Raw genomic sequence first — 20600 nt, 5'->3', positions numbered from 1 at the left:
TGGCATTGTGATAAAAACAAGACTTAAGACTTGTTTTGAGTTTGTCTTGCAGTAAATGATGCAACCTAAACGCGCTGTCTTTCCTTTTTTCAGATTTATTGCCATCAAACTACTGGTTTACTGTCACGGTTGTCCACCCACTGAAGGTGTGAACGAATGTTTGGGTGCAGATGCAAGTCTGGACGGGCTTTATGAGGACAATCCCAACCGCGCTCACACAGTCGATGCTTACGTAACGGCAGATTTGACCGGGACGCTCTGTTCCCTGACAAAGGCATTTCTATTCAGAAGAGGGGTGGCCAGCTTCCAGGGAATCATTCATAGAGTTGGAACGTGCCCAGCAGGAGACCAGGATGAAAACACATAGCAAGTGCCGTCTGGCCAGGTCACCATCCTGGTGAGGGTGGAAAAATGGACTAAGGTCCCTGAAGTAAAAACACGGCCGTGAGGTACAATGATAGTTCACATTCAAGTCAATTGTGATGCTGTTTCTTTGTCACCTGCATTTAAAATGATAGGACGAAAAGGAGAAGTTAAAACCCTCATGTGGTTCTGCTTCATTCAGGGTCAGAGTCAGTCTCCTCTGAAGAGCATGTGCCTGACTGTTTTAACATTATAACTATCATAATAAAATCACAGCGAATATCGCTAATGTCTTCTTTAATTCTCGTAATTATTTGTTTCCAATGTAGTTATTTTCTTCATTTGGAGATGGAATAAATAGGATGTTTATAGGTTTAATAAACGCATGGTTTATTAAACCATGCGTTGAATAAAAATATAAATCTAAACGCTGCAGGGATTTTTCTCATGAAAGTTAAAAAAGAAAAGACAAACCGAGATACAACCGTTTCTTCTGAAATGACTTAATTCCGGTTCACTTTGTAAAAGGGACAGTATCAGTGAATAACTGGGTCACATCGGGCCGTTTTTTAAAGCTTTATCACAGAGTTTCTGTTGTTCGTTAGCTAAACGTTACATAATTTGCAGTCTGGGAAGGAAATCCAAAATCCGGAGCACCCAAACATCACCCATGGCGTGTTCTATTGGCCGGGGCGTGAGGTAAATAAAAGCTCCCTGTCTCCTATTGGTCGCGGCTCGCTCCTCTCCCGTCGACGCCTCCCACCGGTTTCCAAGGGCGGCTGTGATGGAAAGGCTGGGCCAGACTGAGGTGCGCTATCGATCGGACGTCGCGGTTGTTTACCGGAGCCCGGTCTCTCCGCATCGACAATGAAGTTCGTCAGGTTTATCATGAAAAACGCGGCGTTGGCCAGCGTGCCCAAACACATCGAGCATTTCTCGAAATTCTCCCCGTCGCCTCTCTCCATGAAGCAATTTCTCGACTTCGGTGAGTATCGACCCGTGTTCAGATGGACGATATTCGATGTTAATGCGGGGGGGCCCGGGGCCGATGTAGCGGCGGGCCGATCGACCCCCCTCGTTATCAATGCGGTGCAATTTATTCCCAACAAATCTCGTGCAAATTGCAAATAGGAATGCAGAGCCATGTGCGCCGAGACGGCGGCTCGCATGCAGCTGCCAAGTGTTGACAGCGCAGTGTTGCATCAGATCAGGCTGCACACATACAGTACAGGCCCCGTGCAGAGTTGTGCATTACTTGTACTGCTGCCTTTGGTCATTATTAAACTAGTCAGGTTTTTATTCTCCAGCTTTCAGCCGCCATGTCGTTTTGACATTAAAAGTATGTTTTTGTTTGGAGTGCATACAGTGTGTCCGTGCAGGAAAAAAACAGCAGCGTTCCAGTATACATGGGGGGAAAAAATCCTCACATAAATCATCCATTGGCTAAAATCGAGTAATTGTCGCATTGAATTAAGTATGTCTATGATATGAGGAAGATAGTTCAGAATACGTGATGCTGATTCATAGACAACAGCCAACTGACGACTCAGAATTCACCCTTGTTTACATGTTCTGTCACTGAAGTTCAAATCGTTATTTGGACTGAGCCTGATGATTTTTTCTCTCTCTTTTTTTCCCCACCAGGGTCCATCAACGCTTGTGAGAAGACGTCCTTTGTCTTCCTGCGGCAGGAGCTTCCTGTCAGACTCTCAAACATCATGAAAGAGATCAACCTGCTGCCCACCAGGCTGCTCACGACACCCTCAGTGCAAATGGTGCAGAGTTGGTGAGTGGACACACAAAAAGTGAATTGATAGCAACGTGTCAGACGCGATGCCCCTGCTCGTGCTCTTCTCATTCAGCACTGACAGTCTCTGGACAGCCTCCGCCGTCCTTTATTTAATCCGTCAGCAGCTGAGGTGCTTGTTTACTTCCAGTAGGTCGGTTCTTTTCTCGGCTGTGGCAGACGAGTCGGAGTTGAACTCTTTCCAACTTGCCCTGCTGTGGGGGAGGGAGGCTCTAGGCCCTGAACTTTCCCCCAGTTTCTCACCCAGTCACGTGACCCTGTTTTTCAAGAGGGTCTTATTTCCTCTCGTCTGACCAAAATATAGGCCAGAGAGAGAAAAAAAAACATTTGAGGGCAACATATAGAGTTTCTAAGAATTAGATTTTATGCTCACCTGTTTGTTTGTGCCTTTCTGTATCATGTTTACACCTGTACACATTGTGTCCTTGTGGTTTTGACAGGTACATCCAGAGTTTAATGGAGATCCTTGAATTTCTAGACCAGAATCCCGATGACCACAAAGTTCTTGGAGAGTAAGTTCCTCAAAATTTCACCAGGCGGTGACACATTTATTCAACAGCCTGAGGTGACTGAATAATGCTGCAGGCTTGACGGGATTGTTGTGCTAATCTGCTGCTGTCAGGTCAGGGTGTTTTTCTTTAAAGGCTCTCAGCCTTAAAACTAGACTTAAGTGTTACTAAAGGAAGTCCTAATCTTAACTAAATAAGGGATTATCCTGCCTTGTAATTCATAACACTTGGTCTTGTCTCTCCTGCGCAGGTTTGTTGACTCCTTGGTGACCATCAGAAACAGGCACAATGACGTGGTGCCGACCATGGCCCAGGGCATCATCCAGTACAAAGAGGCCTTCCCGCAGGACCCTGTCACAAACCAGAACATCCAATATTTCTTGGACCGTTTCTACATGAGCCGCATCTCCATCCGCATGCTCATCAACCAGCACAGTGAGTCAAAATGGCTGCACGAGCCCACATCTGACATCTATGGTCTGTTGCCTGTATCTATATGTGTATCTCAATGCTTAAATTCCCTTTTTTATTTATAATAGGTGTCTAAATATTTATACAAACCATTTTCAAGCCTCTTTATTTCAGACAAAAGGATCTAGACTTGCACGAATTGTAGGATTTCTTTTTATTTATTGCTTCTACATAATAGTGGAACACTGGGTTATTTTTCCAGTCAGATTACATTCCTTCTGCGCCGTGTGTTGAATCAATATTGACACAAACAGGCTGTTCACTGTCAGTCAGTACAAGGTTCAACTAGAGGGAAAACTATGAAGGACAGACCACCCCCCCAAAACATTTTGCCTCATAGACGTTATTGTCACCTCTGCTTTTGTCTCCTGACAAAGGAAAATGGGTTTAGTGCTGCAGCTCCTTTTAATGAAGCATTTTTGATTAACAGGGAGCCTATGCAGACACATGGCCTTAAAACCCATCTTTTCAGTCTCATGATTTCTTGTCATGGTGCATGAGACGGCCTAAACGACTGACTTAGGTTAAGTTTGCACATTTAAGGTAGTTATATAAAGTAAAATGGTAAAAAATTGCAATATTTATTTTTTTATTTGTGAATATGAATATTTATTAGTTTTGCCTTTTGTGCATTGTGTCCATGCTACTTTCTCTCCTTGGGATGGCTTCATTCAGGCTGCATCAACATGAGTGTATTTGATATCATTTAACGATGGTGTCTGCTTTGATCCTTAGTCCAAATTTGACATAAAATGAGGCATCTTTCTTTGAGTGTTCCAATCTTGCGTTTTTATTTATCTGTCCCCACCTTCTGTTCCTCCATCATCTCTTCCTGATGAGTCACATCTGAAAGAATGAGCCAGTCATTTTCATGCTCACATGGTTGGATCAGCGTACGGATTTCATGAAATTTACACGTAAAATTAATCAATTAGTCATAGCAATATGTCTTGTGCCCTGAATAATGTCCATTTGCCTCAGTTGGCTCCTTTTTGCCTGCTTTTATTTAAAACCAGTAATTCTGAGAGATCCTGGAAAAGTTTAACTTAGATTGCGACATATTTCTCTTACCTGCACAGAGAACTAAAATGTAACAAGTATAGCAGCAGAATTGGAAACTCAAGAGTTTCCCATCACAGGTTCAGTCAAGAGTTCGGCCTTCTGGTCAGTTTGATGAACATTGTTTTCAACACAGGCCCCAACTGTTATCAGATATGAAGCAGTTTGTAGCTGCATGTCAGTTTTGTGATAGTGGAGTCTTGAAAAACACCTCAGTGTTCAGCGTGTCGTGTTCCTTGCACTGCATTGTTGATATTGTTTCCTGTTTTACCTCTGTGCAACTGTGACTCCAGCAAGTACTTGCTAAAGATCAGACCAAAGCCTGGCATCAAAAGTTGCCTTTTATTAGTTTTTGACATTTGCGTATGTAAAGAGATTATTTAATTTTAAGGTAAACGCTAGTTACTTGGTGACAGCTTGAGCTTGTTTTATTATGTAAGTATGAAAAAAGATCGAATGCCATCATCAAGAGGAAAATGTTTTGTAAATTTTATCATTTGACAATTCCATCATTTTAGGTGAAATAAAACATATTGCTATTTGTCTTTTCTCCTGCAGCTCTTATTTTCGACGGCACAGCCAACCCAGTCCACCCCAACACTATCGGAAGCATCGACCCACACTGTCAGGTCGGAGATGTCGTCCAAGGTGAGGGATTAAACTGTCGAAAAATGAACATTTGAGGATAAACCTGAATATCTTCCTGAGCCTCTTGGCCATAATTAACTTGCAAGTTCTTATCAGGCTGTGTGTGTTTTCCCATTTTGATGATAAATAGTATAAATATTTTTATTATCTTGTTTAAAATTGAAACTTGAAGGAATTATATTTCTTCTAAAATGTGTTGGATGAGCCATGTTAAACCCGATTAAGGAATGTGGCAGGTCTGATGCTGTAATCTGTTGTTTACAAGGCTAATTCCTGTCTCCTTGGTTGGTAATCGTATTTTCTGGCATCGGTGACACCCCATGTTTTTGTTCAGATGCTTTCCACAGTGCCAAGATGCTGTGCGACCAGTATTATCTGCGCTCCCCGGACCTGGTGCTGCAGGAGATGAGCAGTAAGTTGATGCTGATTCAATCCGGCAGCTTAATATAAACCCAGAGTCGCCCTCACTGGCGGAATCCCGGAGGGCGGCGAGCCCTCGCTGTCTGCGCGAGAGATTTAAATTGGAAACAAATGGAGGCAGATCTGCGCGCACACGTGCGTGTGGGCACGCGTGCACGCGGCACAAGTGTTTACATGTTATGGCCAGATGGACCTGAGGGGCATCTAATTATAGCATCCAAACTGAAGTGTGGCTAAGTGGGCTGAGACAATATTGACACGTGGGGCTTTTTAAGTCTCCAACCTGTAAAGCAGCCAAGGGCAGAATAATGGCCACTGATGGAGAAATGTGGAGTGGTGGGGAATTTGAAATGGAGTGGAACTAAGACACGCTTTTTTGTCCCCCCCCTGTGTAGACAAGAACCTTCCCGTCAGCATGGTGTACATCCCCTCCCACCTCTATCACATGCTGTTTGAGCTCTTCAAGGTACAGCACACGTAAAAACAATGCATTTGTTGTGACACGAGGCTTCATGTCTTCATAGTTCCTGTTTGAATGGCTGTTTTACCATCTTGTGACCTATGTTTTTATTCTTAATTTATTTAATTTTTTTGATAGAACGCAATGCGAGCCACCATCGAGACCCACGAGAGCAGCAACGACCTCCCACCAGTCCAAGTCCTTGTGTCTCTGGGAGACGAGGACATGTCAATCAGGGTAGGTGGCACTTACACACACACTATGTTGTGTTTCCATATGCAGTTAAATCCATCGTGATCAATGAAAACATCCAAACTTAGCTTATGAGGCTTATGAGGCTTATAGCCATTCAACATGGGGGTCAAGTGCAGTGACAGTGAAACATTGCACTTAAATATTGTTGTCATGAAAAAGACCAGTTAGATTTTTTTTGTTTCAGGGTTCTCGTCAAGGGCTGTGACCACCCAGGGTCTTTTATTCCAGTATCAGCAAGCTCTGTTTAGTTCGTGCAAATACTCTCATTGTGGTTCATGTGCACGGATAAGCGCACATTTGTTTTTCAAACTGCGGATGCTCGCATTGTTTTGTCAGCGCAACCCAAATATTCTCCCTAAACCCCCCTTACGTAACAACCCAATTAAGGACACCGCTTACCGTCGACAGGAGTTTACTAATCTGATACAGATTAGTAGCTGGGATGTCTGCCAACATGTGGCTCGGATGCTAATTGACAGGCCGTAAACAAAAGGTCTGTTTGTCTGGTTTCACCTTTTCAAGCTGCCCATGAGTGAAATCGGGGGCTTGCAACCTCAGGAGGAACACACACACACACACACGGTGTCAGTTGTTGTTGTCCTCATGTTCCACACTGTGAAAATCAGTAAAGACCATCTCAGTGGAACCCAAAACAGACCTAATTGGGGGTTAAATTCTACTTATTTAGTTAAATTCCTACTTTAGGTCTAAAATGCATGAAGCTTCTGCTGTTTTCAAACTGTTTTATCTGCTGAAACCCACCCGGACCAGGAGCACTGACACCTGTGAGCCTTTTGAACTTGTTCTCCTGAAGGTTTCAGGTAGTGCAGGAAGCTCTTGCTGCACGTTCATCCTCAGCGCGCAGGGAGTAAACAAACCCAAAGCCGCTTAGTGCCTCATGCTGCACCTCAGGCCAAGTATCTGCTGGCCTCCTGTGAACTAGCTCAAGGTGCCTGTGTCCTCCTCCCTCTTGCCTGCAGGTGAGCGACAAGGGCGGCGGCGTCCCCTTCCGCCGCATCGAGAACCTCTTCAGCTACATGTACTCCACAGCTCCGGCGCCGCAGATCGGCGAGCACGCGCGGACTCCCCTGGTGAGCAGAGCCGCGAGGATTGTATTTTCTACCCACTCCCACGTCCGTAATCGGAGAGAATGAAGGTGTAAAGATCCCGATTCTGGCACCATATGCCATCTGGTTGCATTTCTGTGCTGCCCACTACCGTCCACGTGCTCTTTAACTATTTTTATTTCGGCTCTCTGCCCTCTTTCAAGAAATAAAACCTGGATTTTTCTTTTGTTTGCTTTTCCAGAAGCTTAACAGCTGCAGTTATTGTTGCGCCGAGCAAAACTAATCGCGTGTAAACACCTGATCCCTTTTTTTCACGGTCCTCCTCAGGCTGGATTTGGCTACGGTTTGCCCATATCTCGGCTCTACGCCAAGTACTTCCAGGGAGACCTGCAGCTCTACTCCATGGAGGGCCACGGCACCGACGCCGTCATCTACCTGAAGGTGAGCGAGTCATGTTAAACAGTGCAGTTCATACAACAGAACTACAAACAGGGAAGACTGAGCTGCTGATTTATTTATTATTTATTTATTATTTCTAATTAAATACCTAAATAATAATTCATTGAAAGTGTTTTCATGCACTTTTCATCTCCTTAGAAAGTTATGTTTGCTGTTGCACTGAAATAAGTGACAAGTTGCCTACAAGCGTTTCACAAGGAGGTGCCCGGCATATCAACACAGTTTCACTCCAAAGAAGGCACATAGTGACTCTAGGTTTGACCTGTGGGAGGCAGCAATATGCCCCAAGGCATCGAGTCTGCTGGAAACGACAAGAAGAGGAAGAAGAAGAAGAAGGAGAAGAAGAAGAAGAAGCCATCTTCATCTCTGAAATGCACACACATAAACCTGTAAATATTGTGAGCAGTTCCACATTATTTTTGATCATTTTTTAATGTGTGTTTTTTTGAGAACGAGACCTTTATTTACCGTTGAATGTTTCGGCCATCTGCGGGCAAATGGAGACGGCTTCTTCCGCTCTTCTCCTTCTTCTTCTTCTTCTTCTTCTTGTCTCCAGCAGACTAGATGCTTTGCGGCACATTGCTGCCTCCCACAGGTCAGACCTAGAGTGACCATCCTGTCTATGAGTGACCGTGGAAGGTGCATATTAAGGTCACTGGGTGCAGTCGTGGGGTTCTGACCAAAAGTCAATATGTGCCCTCTTTGGAGCGAAACTGTGTTGCTGTCATGGGGCAAAGGAGGGGTGACACCGTGGACAAGTCGCCAGTTTATCACAGTGCCGCATAGAAAAACACAGCACTACAGTCACTCTCACTCCACAACCCATTCAGAGTTCCCAGTTCACATTACTTGCACGTGAAAGGACCTTCTTGCTGTGAAGTGACAGCACCGACCGCTGCACCTTCGAGTCGTCCTGGTATAATGTATAATAATAGTGATATATACTGCAATAGAAAAAAACAAATAAACATGGACAAAGGTCAGCGGCTCGCCACGTCGTCTGTGTAAACACTGGTTCAGATGTTTGCACAGATGAGCTGAGACTTCAAGTGAGTGATTGAATCAATATTGCAGAGGTCAGAGGGAGAGAATTCCAACGGTGCTGAAATGCTCAGAAACAGAAACTGCACATTTTCTCCTCGTTGCAAGCGAGCTGAGGTGCAACACGCACACACAGTTGGTGTCATTCCAGGGGGTAAATGCTGCAGAAATGGCCGTGACCTGGATCTTCTGACTGCATTCTGTCCAATGTGCCTCCAGGCGCTGTCCACAGACTCTATCGAGAGGTTGCCCGTGTACAACAAGACGGTTCTGAAGAACTACAAAGTGAGCCAGAAGGCCGACGACTGGTGCATACCCAGCAAAGAACCCCTGGACCTGAGCAACTTCAAGATGGCCAAGTGAGAACGTCCTCCCGGCCCGACCCACCATGACGCCTTCACTGCCTCCGTCTTCATACCCCCACACCAGCATCATCGCTGCTGCCACAGTTAGGGCAGGGCAGCTCCAGTTCAAGGGTCCACACATATCGCAGTCTAGTTTTTATCAGTCGTAGCACCTTGTCAGCCCTTCTGGTATGGGAGGGCTGGTAGCAGATCTCGCACGACACCATCAACTCACAGATGCCTCCAAGGTTGTGCCAGTAGGGGGTGTAAGTGGACAGGAAAAAATGCTACCACACTAGAACACTTGGAACACAAGTGGGCAGGGGGTTGGAGGGGGGAGTGGCGTTGCACAAGCCATGAGGTCATCGTCGCTGAGCTGTCGTAATAGGACCAGGACTCTGTTTTTCTATTGAAAAACATCACCCCAAGCCTTACTGTAGACACTTCACCCAAAGGCATTTCATTGAAGTACTTGAACTCCTCGGGGAGCGAGGGGACAAAAAAAAAAACCCACAAACACTCCTGTTGCACCTTGTTAAATTCACAGTACTGTGAAACTGATTTTGAACAAATGTGTGAATCTTAAATTCTTTATTTTGCTTTTTAACTTTTTTTGCGCATGTAACCTTGCCAGAGCTTTTATGAGTATTCTAGCCTTTAGCCTCGCTTGTAGGTGCATCAGACATTTTCAATGTGGCAAGGTGCAGCGTTATCGCTACATCCATCCCTCTGGATGGGGCTGAATGTACTCAAACTTGTTGCTGTGCATTAATAGACAAGAGTGTGAAATGGCAGAGTAGAAATGCCGCGCTAGTGTGCAGTTTGTACGTGTGTGTAAAGGGTTAGTCCCCCAGTTAGTGGTTCCTGTAAGGAAAGGCTAGCCTCCAAGAGTTAATCACACCGTGCCATGTTCAGAAAAATAATACTAACAATAATAATATCCAATATTATTATTATTATTATAATGATAAATAGTATATGATAATAGTATTGCCCTGGGTCCATTGTGAGTGAGTAAGCATGGCTTTGTTTTGTATTATATTTATCCAAATTCAGTACACGAAAGGTTATTTTTATAGCTGCACTTTATGAAACTGAAACTATTGTGCATATTGTAAATATAAATGATTAAAAAAGAAAATGAAAACTGGGTGAAAGACTGATTTTCTTTTCTTTCTTTTTTTAAGTTTTGAAATTCAGTCAGTACATCCGTGTTGTGGTTTCTGTTATTTGAAAGCATGTTATTACGTTAAAGTTGGAATCTTAAAATATATATACACATGCCAAAGGTTTGGTTATAGAGAATATTTCCACATGGAGGGGTTTTCAATGGTTGTGAGACTCTTCACCACTTGTAGTTGAAAGGAAATCATGAAAGATATCTTCATCTCTTCAAAAACCTTTTCTATTTTTTGGCCTTAAACACTCGCAGTCATTCGGTAGTGTGAACACCGAGTGCTGGTTCTATATTTACTGCGGCACGTTCCCCTCGGGGTGTCCGTCTGTCTTTGCTCACCACTGTAAAGACCCTGTACGTGGCAGGAGTCAACAGGATCAGTTTACAGCCTAAGTCGTGCTCTCGGCCTGCGGCAGTCAGTCTAAATACAGAAGTGCAGAGTCCAAGCGAACTTCAGCATAATACACATTTTCTGATTTTAATTTTTTATTTTTACCTCCTTTACATGGTTATTCATTCATTCATCTTCCATACCCGCTTCTTCCTGAGCTCAGGGTCACGGGGGTCTGCTGGAGCCTCTCCCAGCTGTCATGGAGCGAAGGCAGGGCGACACCCTGGACAAGTGGCCAGTTCATCGCAGGGCCACAGAGAAACAAACAACCATTCACACTCACACACACACCTACGGACAATTTAGAAAGTTCAATTGACCTCACATGCATGTTTTTGGAGTGTGGGAGGAAGCCGAAGAGCCCGGAGAGAACCCTCGCAGACACAGGGAGAACATGCAAACTCCACACAGAAAGGCCCCAGGCACTGAATCGAACCCGCAACCTTCTTGCTGTGAGGCGGCAGCGCTAACCACTGCGCCACCGTGTCGCCCCCTTTAGCTATCTTTTTACAGCTTCGTGCTGGTTGAGGTTCAAAAAAGGTCAACTCATTTCACTAAAAATAAATATTCAAAATCTTTTAGAAATATAGACTACAAATAAAGTCTATGCTCCCAACCAGACTGACTGACCATTTCATATTTAAAGTCAGTCTGGCTGTGCTTAGTCAAATCCCGCAGCAGCCTTTAGCCCAGTGCCCTCCTTTCTGATTCTATTACTGATACTGATTACTGATACTATTACAACTGTCAACATCCAGGCCAGCAGAATCCAGAGATGCTGCTCCAGTCACTGCCAACGAGGACAGACGGCCAATGTGATCAGCATAAATCCAACAGTAACAGTGCTTTTCTCCACCATTACCTCAAGCACATATTTTAGATGTTAACCAAGACACTGGTGACTTGTTTTAGTTTAATCAAGGACAGCTTAGCATAATAATAGATTCATAGCGTGAGTGTTTTTGCACCTTCATCCATCTGCGAGCTGTTTGGAGCAACTGTGCACACTTGAAAAAAAAAACAAACAGCTTTTCACAGTTTTACCACTCACTGCTGACCGTACAGACTGGAAAAATGCCAACGCGGCGCTTATTTCATGTCTACATTTGCAAGTAGTCTGTGGGAAGTAACACCCGGACCATGCTGTTAAACTGACCTGCGTGTTTTCCTGCTTCGCTTGTGGCACCTTTACTGACAAGTATAAGAGGTCAGTGTCACACAGACTGGGCTTCTTCATCATGTTGATATGAAGAGGTAAGAGGAATACTTGGTTTAAAGTCTAATATTCATTTATGACTTGTATGTTGATATTTTTGGTAATATTCCAGTGATGTATTTGTCTCTTTCTAGCAATTGCATGGCCTCTGTCCTGTGATCTGTTTGAGTCGGCCTCGGTCAAGGTTAATTTACACTTATTACATTCTATTCTCAGTGAGGGATAAACTCTCTGACAACTTTTTCTATGAACACTGGAATTATTCCTGACAACTATTGTTTTTTTTTATTGTTTTATTACTGAATTTTAAATTAAATCAATAAATTACTTTTATTTATGCATTTCTGTTGCATTGACAAGAAAACAATATTCATACAACTTGCAAGGAATCATTTTAAACTTTTTTTTTGCCAACTTCTGAATTGTCGTTTATATGAAGTTATATAATTCCAAATGTGGATGCAAATGGAGGACTTTACATGATTTTTTAATTTTTTTTTTTTTTTGCCTGACATACTACCACTATTAATACTAATATCACTGCTACTAGTACTACTACTACTACTACCACTACTACTTTAACCTTATGTTTTTCATTTCCAGTATTACTAGTGAAGTTTTATTTCATGACCAAGAGTTTAATTTGATAGGAAAATAAGGTCCCAGTTTTTGTGCAGTGATTGTAATTTCATGTGAAAACGACTTGGTGTGTAAGTGAGAAACCATAAAACCATCATCTTTTATGTAACACTTGTGTGTCTGTTATCATCCCCAGATGGTTGTCTTCGCTCTGGCCGTGTTAGTTACGCTGTCGTCTTACGCTGCTGGCTGCTCGCCGGGCACAAACTCTGTGAGAAGAACCTCATTCATTATGCAACACGCTTTTCCCAGATGTTGTTTTGTGGAGTCAGAACTGTGTTAAGCTTTTTCAGGCTGCACTTATAAAGAGAATAGAACATCACATTTAAACTAATTATTTCAAAAATGTCTCCACATTTTCCTCTTTCTTTCCCTCGCAGACTGAGCTGCAGCTGCGGAGGATGGAACATCAGCCTGTGACTGCACAGTTAGCCGCTGTCTTTCAGGTGTTGTGTAATACCAGAGTCCTTACCTGAGTGGTTGAATTGTTGTTGTGATACGTCCCAGATAAAATGAAAATATGTATGTACTTTTTTGATGTGATGCAAAATCAAAGCACTCAACCTCTAATGCAAATTTCAGTTTCCACGAGTTTGATGACCCTCCTCACTGTACAAAACCAAAGAAATGCTAACTTATGTAAACCAGTAAATATATACATATACATACATAGATATTTTTAAACCTTTGTTTTTCTCATTTTTACCTTACTCATTAATTTAAATTAATATATAATTTAATTTATTATTAACTTGAACTATTTTGTATTAGGATAGATATTCCACCATTAATAATGCAAATAATACTATTAGTGCTATCAGTTATTAAGTGACATTAATTATTACCACTATTAATAATACTTTTAAAAATAGTATCAATACGATAGACTATATGAATAATAAATTATGATAAAATGTTTGATTTGTATTAACCTCTAAAAAAATCTCATTGTTTTTTATTTCATCTTTTGCTCTTGGTCTTAATAACCCTCAAAGTGAGAAAATCATGTAGAATTTTCTTAATTACCTGGTCAATAGCAAGCATCTGAACCTACCGTGGTCGTGCTGACCCTCACATATACCAAACATACTAGATTTGTCTCTGTTCATGAACAAAATGTCTCAGGCCTGTCAGCTCTCATTTGTTTGTGTTGCAGGAGATGGAAAGTCTCAGGTGTGAGCAGACGACGCTCCAGCAGCAGCAGAACGCTCTGACTCAGGTAGCCTCTGTCTGGCAGTGTGTCAGAGACAGTGCTGGAGGCATCGGCAAGCTGAAAAGTGTCATGTCTGTTCACAGATACACCAAATGAGCCCTCGATGGACCACCGAGAGGGAAGTCGGTCAGTCAAACAGGCCTGTGCGATGTCTGTAAAACGAATCGTGAAGGAAAGTGGTGGGCAACATGTCTGTCGTCCAAGCAGGAACACACGTCCTCACCTATGGTTCACATGATCATGATGATGATGAGGAGGAGGAGGAAGAGGAAGATGAGGAAAAGAGCTTGAGGCGCCGTGGTGACCCCTGCTTCCACTACACAGTCCTGGACCAGGCCTGGCGCGCCACCAACACCACCAGCAAGTTCAAGATGTGCGACCGCAACGTCAAATGGAAAGGTAGAAGCTTCAGTCCGCATGCATGGCCGCACCTGCATTAGAGGGATATTATGGTGTCTTTGAAGTGGGGTTGTGTTAGATACTCGTCAACATAAGAGTTGTGGCCCTTTAAGGAGAAGCAGTGAGCTTATTAAGTATAATTCAGCCGATTTTAGGAATAAAGAAATAAAGAATATGTTTAAATTGAAGCTTTATTGAAAATTTCAAACACTTAGGTGTTTTAGATTTCTACAGCAGCTCTGCAAGCTAGTCCACTAAGATTTCAAGCCTGAATTCCTGGAGATCCATCATGATAAGCACCAATCTGTAGGGTTTTTTTTTCTTCTGACCCAATGTAATTAGCCCAGTTACTTCCCTTCCCTTTTCAAAACTAGCACAACATAACAGCAGAACTTTTCTCTGCGTTGCTTTAGTGGTCATAAAAACACGAACCGACTGTGAGCTTATAAGCAATATCGCACCAGCTTGACTGCTGCATCATGTTTCATCAGAGATTTAAAAAAAACAAAAAAAAAAACAGGAAGGACAAACAGTGAGTGTGTAAATAACGGCTGCTACAAAAGGCATTTGCAAGAATGCGGCAGGTGTGACTGTTACATTGGAACTGGGCAACACTTCCTCATCGGCTTGGGCAGGAATTCACAGGGTGGTCAAGCTCACCACAAGGTGGCAATGAGTCAAGTGTCACCCTTCACACCAATAGGAAGCTTTGCAACGTTACCAACTGCATCAACTGGAGGATTTTTATTTATTTATCTTTTTGATGGCAACACTTTGAATCCAACACTATGAATGGAAATTTAACCGTGCCAGCTTATGGGCTCTTTTACAAATGAACTAAAACTAACAAAATTTGGAGAGAATGAAATGTTCTGTATCAGGATAACACCAACTCCTCCGATTCTTTTCTGGTTACTCTGAGATGTTTCGTCTTTAGGTTGCTGAGCTAACTGACTTCCCTTTGTGTGCTAGTCACATATACAACCCCACTCCCAGAAAATATGAACTTTCCTTTCCCTAAAGATACCAAATCAATCAAGACTTATTCAATCTCCTCTACAAAAGGCTGGTACCGCATGTACTACAAGGGCCAGAGCTTGCAGATGCCCGAGCGGTGTGTCCCCGTGAACAAATGCGGCACCCACTCGCCACTGTGGCTGGCAGGGACTCACCCGAGGAGGAGGGACGGCATCGTCACACGCAATGTGTGTGGCCACTGGAAGAAGAGGTGCTGTGCCTTCCGCTCCACCCCCATCAAGGTGAAGAAGTGTCGCGGCAACTACTACGTCTACCAGTTCACCCAGCCCTCGTCCTGCTACCTGGCCTACTGTGCAGGTACCGAGCACCGTCGACTGTGTGTTTGACTGAGGAAACTCATGCTTGCCATAATAATAATAATAAAAAAAGTTTCAGTAAATATTTCTAAAATTTTCAGTTGATAAAAAAAACAAAACAAACATTTGCTAATAAACCTAGGACAAATTAGCAACTTTCATTGCCAGTATTTTACTGAAATCTAGATTTTTCTGACCTAAAGACTTTAATATTTGTTTTTTCAAACAAAAAACATTTTAAGAAAAAGTCAATGATTCTTTTCATCTTTTCCAAGATGTCAACACTCTAGTGTGCGGTCGCTGCAGAAGAAACCAGTCCTGTGTGAGCCGAGACAAGATCAACTGGAGGTGTAAGAGAAAGAAGAGATGTAAGCGGCTCAGGACTTTGCATTTACTAAAAACGCCACCTGTATCCAGCAGAATTTTTTATTTTTTTTGCAGCTACTGAGAAACTCATGATCACTGATAAATTTGCATGCAAAATGTCTGAATGTATGTGAACGCAAAATACAAACAACTATATCTAACTAACCACAGGCTAGTAGATCCATCATACTAGTAGATCCATACAAGTAGATCCATCACACTAGTAGATCCATCACACTCGATAGGAGCTACAGACTATATCAAATATACTGTATTCCTACGTTTCCCACAATGCAACCCATTTTGCATACGTCTGTTCTTTGGTCGTCCTCTTTCAGTGTCCTCCAAGAAGATCCACTTCTTTGCTTCGTTTCCCGGCAATCTGATGGGGAAGGTGAACCGGATCAAGTACAGCAAGGTTCTGGTCAATGTGGGCCGGGCCTACAACAGGAGAACTGGAGTGTTCAAGGCTCCCGTCAAAGGCATCTACCAGTTCTTCTTCTCCACTGTGGCCGGACGGAGGGGCCAGAAGACGGACCTGTGGCTGGTGGTCAACAACTACTGGGTGGCAGTGTCTCACTCTCACATCTCCCGTCCCTCCACCGTGAGCAGTTTGTCCACCTACATGACCTTCCTCCGCCGGGGCGCCATTGTCTACGTCACCCAGAACTGTGGTCAATCCTGGGCCAATGCCGCCTCCACCACCATCACGTTTGGGGGTTCACTGCTTGTACAAATGAGATAAAATGATCCAAAACATGCTGACAGCACATTAAATGATATCCCAGCGTAAGATGTATTAAGAGCAGTTTAATTTCATTTTCTAGTTTTGGTGCACGCATGTCTGATTTTTGTGAAAAATTATGATAAATATCAATCTATTATCTAAATAGATCCAATTTAAATATCTGTTCATAAAAATATTGCACTGTATCAACATTCATTTTGACAATAAATGAATATCAAGTGTATGTTCATACTTCCCTTAAACTTGTTTTAAATATGTATTTTTTTGTATTTTGCTTATTTCTGGAATCAAATGAAAAACGGTTCAATTATTTCTCCAGAATTCTGGAGAAATAGAATGTGGAATAATGATTTGAAAATGCAGAAGTCTCCAATGTCTAATTACTTCACACGGTCTCTGTTAAGAAGAAGAAGAAGCTCATTTTATTGGCTTAAAAATCAACTATGAAAATGTTAAGAACGATGACTTCCCTCCTGGTTCTTAGCAACAAGGATTTGCTGTCGTTGACACATGCAGTTTCCATCTTTTGACACAAGATGGAGCCATAACACCAGTGTACTTCTGGCTTCCTGAAACGACAACAGGACCATCAGTTCAGTTTCAACTTGTAATATCAATCATGATATGACATGATATCAAGGTTGTTTTTCACGATTGGGATAAATGACGTCAGCCGAGCCCTCGGTATTTTCTTCGTTCCATTTTGCATGTTTTACAAACGGTTATATTTGTTGCCTCCTTACTTTCCCTTTTATGGTAACAGAGGGCAACAGAACGGTCAGAGCCAACGCATCCATTCCTTCAAGTTTACCCCCTTTTTTTGTAATCTGGACGTGGACGCGTCACCGCTCAAGTATTTCAAGCGAGCAGCGGGGCTTGCGGGCTGCGGAAGTATTTACCGTCATGGACCAGCCTGACCCACACCTCTACCCACGGGGCGGCAGGGGCGGGGCCAGGACGAGGCGGCTGCGCTGCGATTGGCGGAGCCGCGGTGCGAACGCCAGGGGAGGAAAAAGTGCAGGAAAACCGTCCGGAGCTGCCAGGACGGCCGCACGCTGTAATAACGGGACGTCAGGGGCCGCAGAGAGGAACTTTGTGTGGACATGACTGAAGAGCCGTTGGGATTAACACAAAGGAAAGACGCCTACATTTAAATGTAGTACTTTAAACTGCCTTGAGTTTTTTTCCTCTATCTTTTGTTGCTGTTAAACATGCCTGGATTTAAAGTTTGACTTCACCGCGAAAACGGCCGCCCGTTGAAACAGAGGAGCCGACGTCACAACAAGCAGCCGTTCCGTTCCGGTGGTGAGGTGCGCGCCGCGGTCGCGTCATGGCCGAGCACGAAAGCCCCGAGTTCGGGAAGGCGGATTTCGTCCTCCTGGACAACGTGTCCATGGAGGAATTCATGGCCAACCTGAAGCTCAGGTAAGCCCGCCCCGCCGAGGGCCGCCTACCTTTCCCCTTGGAAAGCTGCCACTGATAGTAGTTGTCTCCTTTTCATCTCACCTGACCCGGAAGTGTGTGTGTGTCGTTGATATGGAAACGTCACCGGGGGCCACCTGTTGCTAATGCAGCTCCTGGTCCTGTATCTAAAACCATCCATGGTCAAACTACGACCCGGGGCCCATGTGCTCTCCGATAAGCTTCTGAGTTCGGCCCGTCGAACTTGGAAGAAATTACATTAATTTATATAAATAAAAAGTAGCTGATTTTTAAGTCATTTTAATCAACTAAATATCGAGGGTCTTCAAAGACAGATATTTTGTTGTAACGCTTTTGTTCATTTTCAATTGACACTAAAGCACATGTTTTCTACTTATCCCATTATGTCTTCCCCCAATGAGGTGGGTCACCAAAACACTCCATCCATCTGCTCCTGCTCCGCCCCCCCTGTCAAATTTTATAAGCCATTGTAGCCCACGGGTCTAAAAGTTTACACAGCTAAATTGTAGTAAATTTTTTTGTCATACGCTTGAGTCTGAAAGTCACTTGAAGTCTGTGAATGTAGATTCAGTCTCTGCGGTTTTTTGTTTTGTTTTGTTTTTTCTCTTTCGATTGAAGCGGTTAATTTTCCCCTGGGAGCTAAAAAAAAAAAACCAAAAAAAAAAAACAGCCACATAGGACTCCACCCAGCAGGGAGGAGGCGGTGGAGCAGACCGCATCTCCATCAGCTGTGTGTTGAATGGCTCAGTGTCAAAGCATGATGTCAGGCAGGCACACTGGGTGAGTGAAGATGGAGGCAGTTCAGGTTTCCTCCCCTCACCTGTGCAGCCTGTTATTGGAGTGCAAACAGATCTACCAGGCAGTGACACCTACTCCCTCTCCCTCCTCCACCCCTGGACTGCACTACCTACTCAGACAATAGGGGAAAGTTGTCTTAGCTTATCCTGTAACACCGGCGTAACTGACACGTTCACATTAGGACTGTTAAAAGTAAGCTGTTGTGAAAGTTGGATTGGGGGTGGTGGGGGGTGGATATCCTGCTCTGACCACATTTACAGACAGAAATCGCCACAATATCCCTGAATGATACGTTAGATCCCTCTCGTGTACAAGCCAGAGATCTCTGGCACGTTCTGAAAGCTTTGCGAGGAAAATTGCAAATTGCGCAGACTCTTTTTGATTTGTGGAAAACTCTTTCTCTCTTTTTGCGGTGTCTATGTGGTGACCTAATGATGAAAAATGCCTCGTCAAAACTCTGGACCACTCTGGCCACGAACCCAGACTGGAATTGTTCAGTTTTGTCTGCTTTAGTTTTTACGAAGGGGCCTGAGACAGAAGCACTAGATCAGTGAAAGACTTTGAAACTTGTAGATGTACATGGTTGAATTTGATGAGATGCCAACTCACATTACCCAGCATGCTCTGTAGAGGAGAACAGCATGATCTTTACACCAGTCCCTGTACAACGTTGTTCCTCTTCTTATTCTTGTGGCTGGTAAGACAAACATTTGGATTCCTCCTCAGGGTGTATTATTCTGTTGGCAACTCGCGCTCCCTGGTTTCCCTTCTATGGCCAGAGTAGACTGAGCTACATAAATAAACAACACCATAAATAAGAAGTGATGCCTACCACTAGCAACCATGGAATATTCCTGTGTTTTCTATTGCCTTGATTTTCCCTCGTGTCCCTTGTTTTCTATTTCCATATCCATCCATTTATTATTTTTAATGTAGATTATTTAGTGACTGTCTGCCTTCTGGAACTCCTGGAAGACTTTTCTACTTTGTATTTCACAAAGTCAGATCAAAGCCGAGGATGAAGGCATTGGACTTCTAATTCTCAGTGAATCAAAAGTTAAATATACACAGGAATATATAATATTTATCCATACTGTTGTCTGCGGAATTTCTAACTTTCTATGCTTCTTTGAATTGAACTGACTTGATGCACTAGGTTGTGTTTTTTCCACGTCATTTTGTGATGCAGTGTTGCTTTGGATCATTTTCACAAAATATATGATGCTGCTTTCATTTTGAACCAGGGATCCAAAATGGAACAGTGATGAGTAAACTGTACTTTGTAGTTAGAACATAAAAAAAGCTTTCATCCTCTCCTGGATCCTACTTCTCATAAAATGGCTAAAACATAAAAGAGATAAGATGAAAGGAACATATGAGATCAAAGTCATACCTGAGTCTTATGGACAAACTGACAGATTGCATTAGTTTCTGTTGGTTGTACCTTGGATCACTTTCTATGATGAAACCCTAAAAACCGTAACTTTTAAATTCTGTATCACACTTGTGTCAATGCTTCCACTACTCCATACTGTAGGGTCTTGGTGAAAAATGAAGGTCTACTGATGGGGGTGTAGTAGTTAACTTGTTAGGATATCTTATCTTATCTTGCTAAAGGCATAAAGTTTTAATCATTGACCACAGCAGACTTCATCAAAGAGGCACACGGCCGCGGATTTTGTTTCATGCAAATATTTCCCTCTTGGTAAAGCCATTATCTGAGTATTGTCAACACCGAGTGTTGATGTCAGTGAACGTGTGTATATTTTGTCTTAGCCTGTCAAAGGAACATTGATACAAAGTGTTCCAGAATGTCCAGTCTCCAAACCAAGATGGAGTTTATGGTCATAGGCAAAAAAAAAAAAAAAATGCAAAAGATACTTGCAGCCTGTTCAGTCCAAAAACAAAAATAGTTCTCTTAGCTCTTTGCTGACTGAAAACACCACCAGGGTGAATTTTCTATTGAGAAACAT

The 20600-nt window shown here is 43.1% G+C and overlaps 3 protein-coding genes across 5 annotated transcripts in view; all 3 read left to right on the top strand.

Annotated features, from left to right (window-relative positions):
• The first annotated feature begins 1133 nt into the window (after positions 1–1133).
• On the top strand, positions 1134–9230 carry pdk2a (pyruvate dehydrogenase kinase 2a). Its single transcript, XM_076034886.1, has 11 exons — positions 1134–1348; positions 2008–2149; positions 2611–2682; positions 2930–3114; positions 4768–4857; positions 5192–5269; positions 5673–5743; positions 5876–5974; positions 6973–7083; positions 7387–7500; positions 8779–9230. The coding sequence occupies exons 1-11, from the start codon at positions 1231–1233 to the stop codon at positions 8920–8922; spliced, it is 1224 nt and encodes a 407-aa protein (XP_075891001.1). The 5' UTR covers positions 1134–1230; the 3' UTR covers positions 8923–9230.
• Positions 9231–11650: 2420 nt separating this feature from the next.
• On the top strand, positions 11651–16609 carry LOC142893908 (uncharacterized). 3 transcript variants are annotated; one of them, XM_076034883.1, is made up of 10 exons: positions 11651–11725; positions 11822–11871; positions 12463–12537; positions 12707–12772; positions 13483–13545; positions 13623–13665; positions 13744–13938; positions 15004–15273; positions 15548–15640; positions 15977–16609. In XM_076034883.1, the coding sequence occupies exons 3-10, from the start codon at positions 12463–12465 to the stop codon at positions 16381–16383; spliced, it is 1212 nt and encodes a 403-aa protein (XP_075890998.1). In that variant the 5' UTR covers positions 11651–11725; positions 11822–11871; the 3' UTR covers positions 16384–16609. The 3 variants fall into 3 exon arrangements, with proteins under 3 accessions (XP_075890998.1, XP_075891000.1, XP_075890999.1); XM_076034885.1 differs by having other exon boundaries at positions 11652–11725; positions 13747–13938; XM_076034884.1 differs by lacking the exon at positions 11822–11871 and having other exon boundaries at positions 11701–11725.
• A 594-nt stretch (positions 16610–17203) lies between these two features.
• The window catches only part of myo1d (myosin 1D), a 68349-nt gene continuing 64952 nt past the window's right edge, over positions 17204–20600 (top strand). The window contains exon 1 of the mRNA XM_076034882.1: positions 17204–17811. Within this exon, the coding sequence (XP_075890997.1) occupies positions 17717–17811 (95 nt within the window). The 5' untranslated portion in view covers positions 17204–17716. The remainder of the gene's footprint in view (positions 17812–20600) is intronic.

The sequence above is a fragment of the Nelusetta ayraudi genome, unplaced genomic scaffold (assembly GCF_046127955.1).
Source record: "Nelusetta ayraudi isolate G7.1 ecotype Tasmania unplaced genomic scaffold, CSIRO-AGI_Nayr_v1 ptg000042l, whole genome shotgun sequence".
Taxonomy (NCBI): Eukaryota; Metazoa; Chordata; class Actinopteri; order Tetraodontiformes; family Monacanthidae; genus Nelusetta; species Nelusetta ayraudi.
Note: the sequence above shows the minus strand (reverse complement) of the source record. Positions and strands in the feature narration are given on the sequence as shown.

What these genes read in the sequence shown, in the direction of transcription:
- pdk2a (XM_076034886.1), top strand. Translation starts at nt 1,231, where the DNA reads ATGAAGTTCGTCAGGTTTATCATGAAAAACGCGGCGTTGGCCAGCGTG. An exon ending in GAAGCAATTTCTCGACTTCG is followed by an intron (nt 1,349 to 2,007) that starts GTGAGTATCGAC and finishes TTTCCCCACCAG; the next exon opens with GGTCCATCAACGCTTGTGAG. An exon ending in ACGCCGTCATCTACCTGAAG is followed by an intron (nt 7,501 to 8,778) that starts GTGAGCGAGTCA and finishes ATGTGCCTCCAG; the next exon opens with GCGCTGTCCACAGACTCTAT.
- LOC142893908 (XM_076034883.1), top strand. Translation starts at nt 12,463, where the DNA reads ATGGTTGTCTTCGCTCTGGCCGTGTTAGTTACGCTGTCGTCTTACGCT. An exon ending in GACCACCGAGAGGGAAGTCG is followed by an intron (nt 13,666 to 13,743) that starts GTCAGTCAAACA and finishes CTGTCGTCCAAG; the next exon opens with CAGGAACACACGTCCTCACC. An exon ending in CCGCAACGTCAAATGGAAAG is followed by an intron (nt 13,939 to 15,003) that starts GTAGAAGCTTCA and finishes CCTCTACAAAAG; the next exon opens with GCTGGTACCGCATGTACTAC.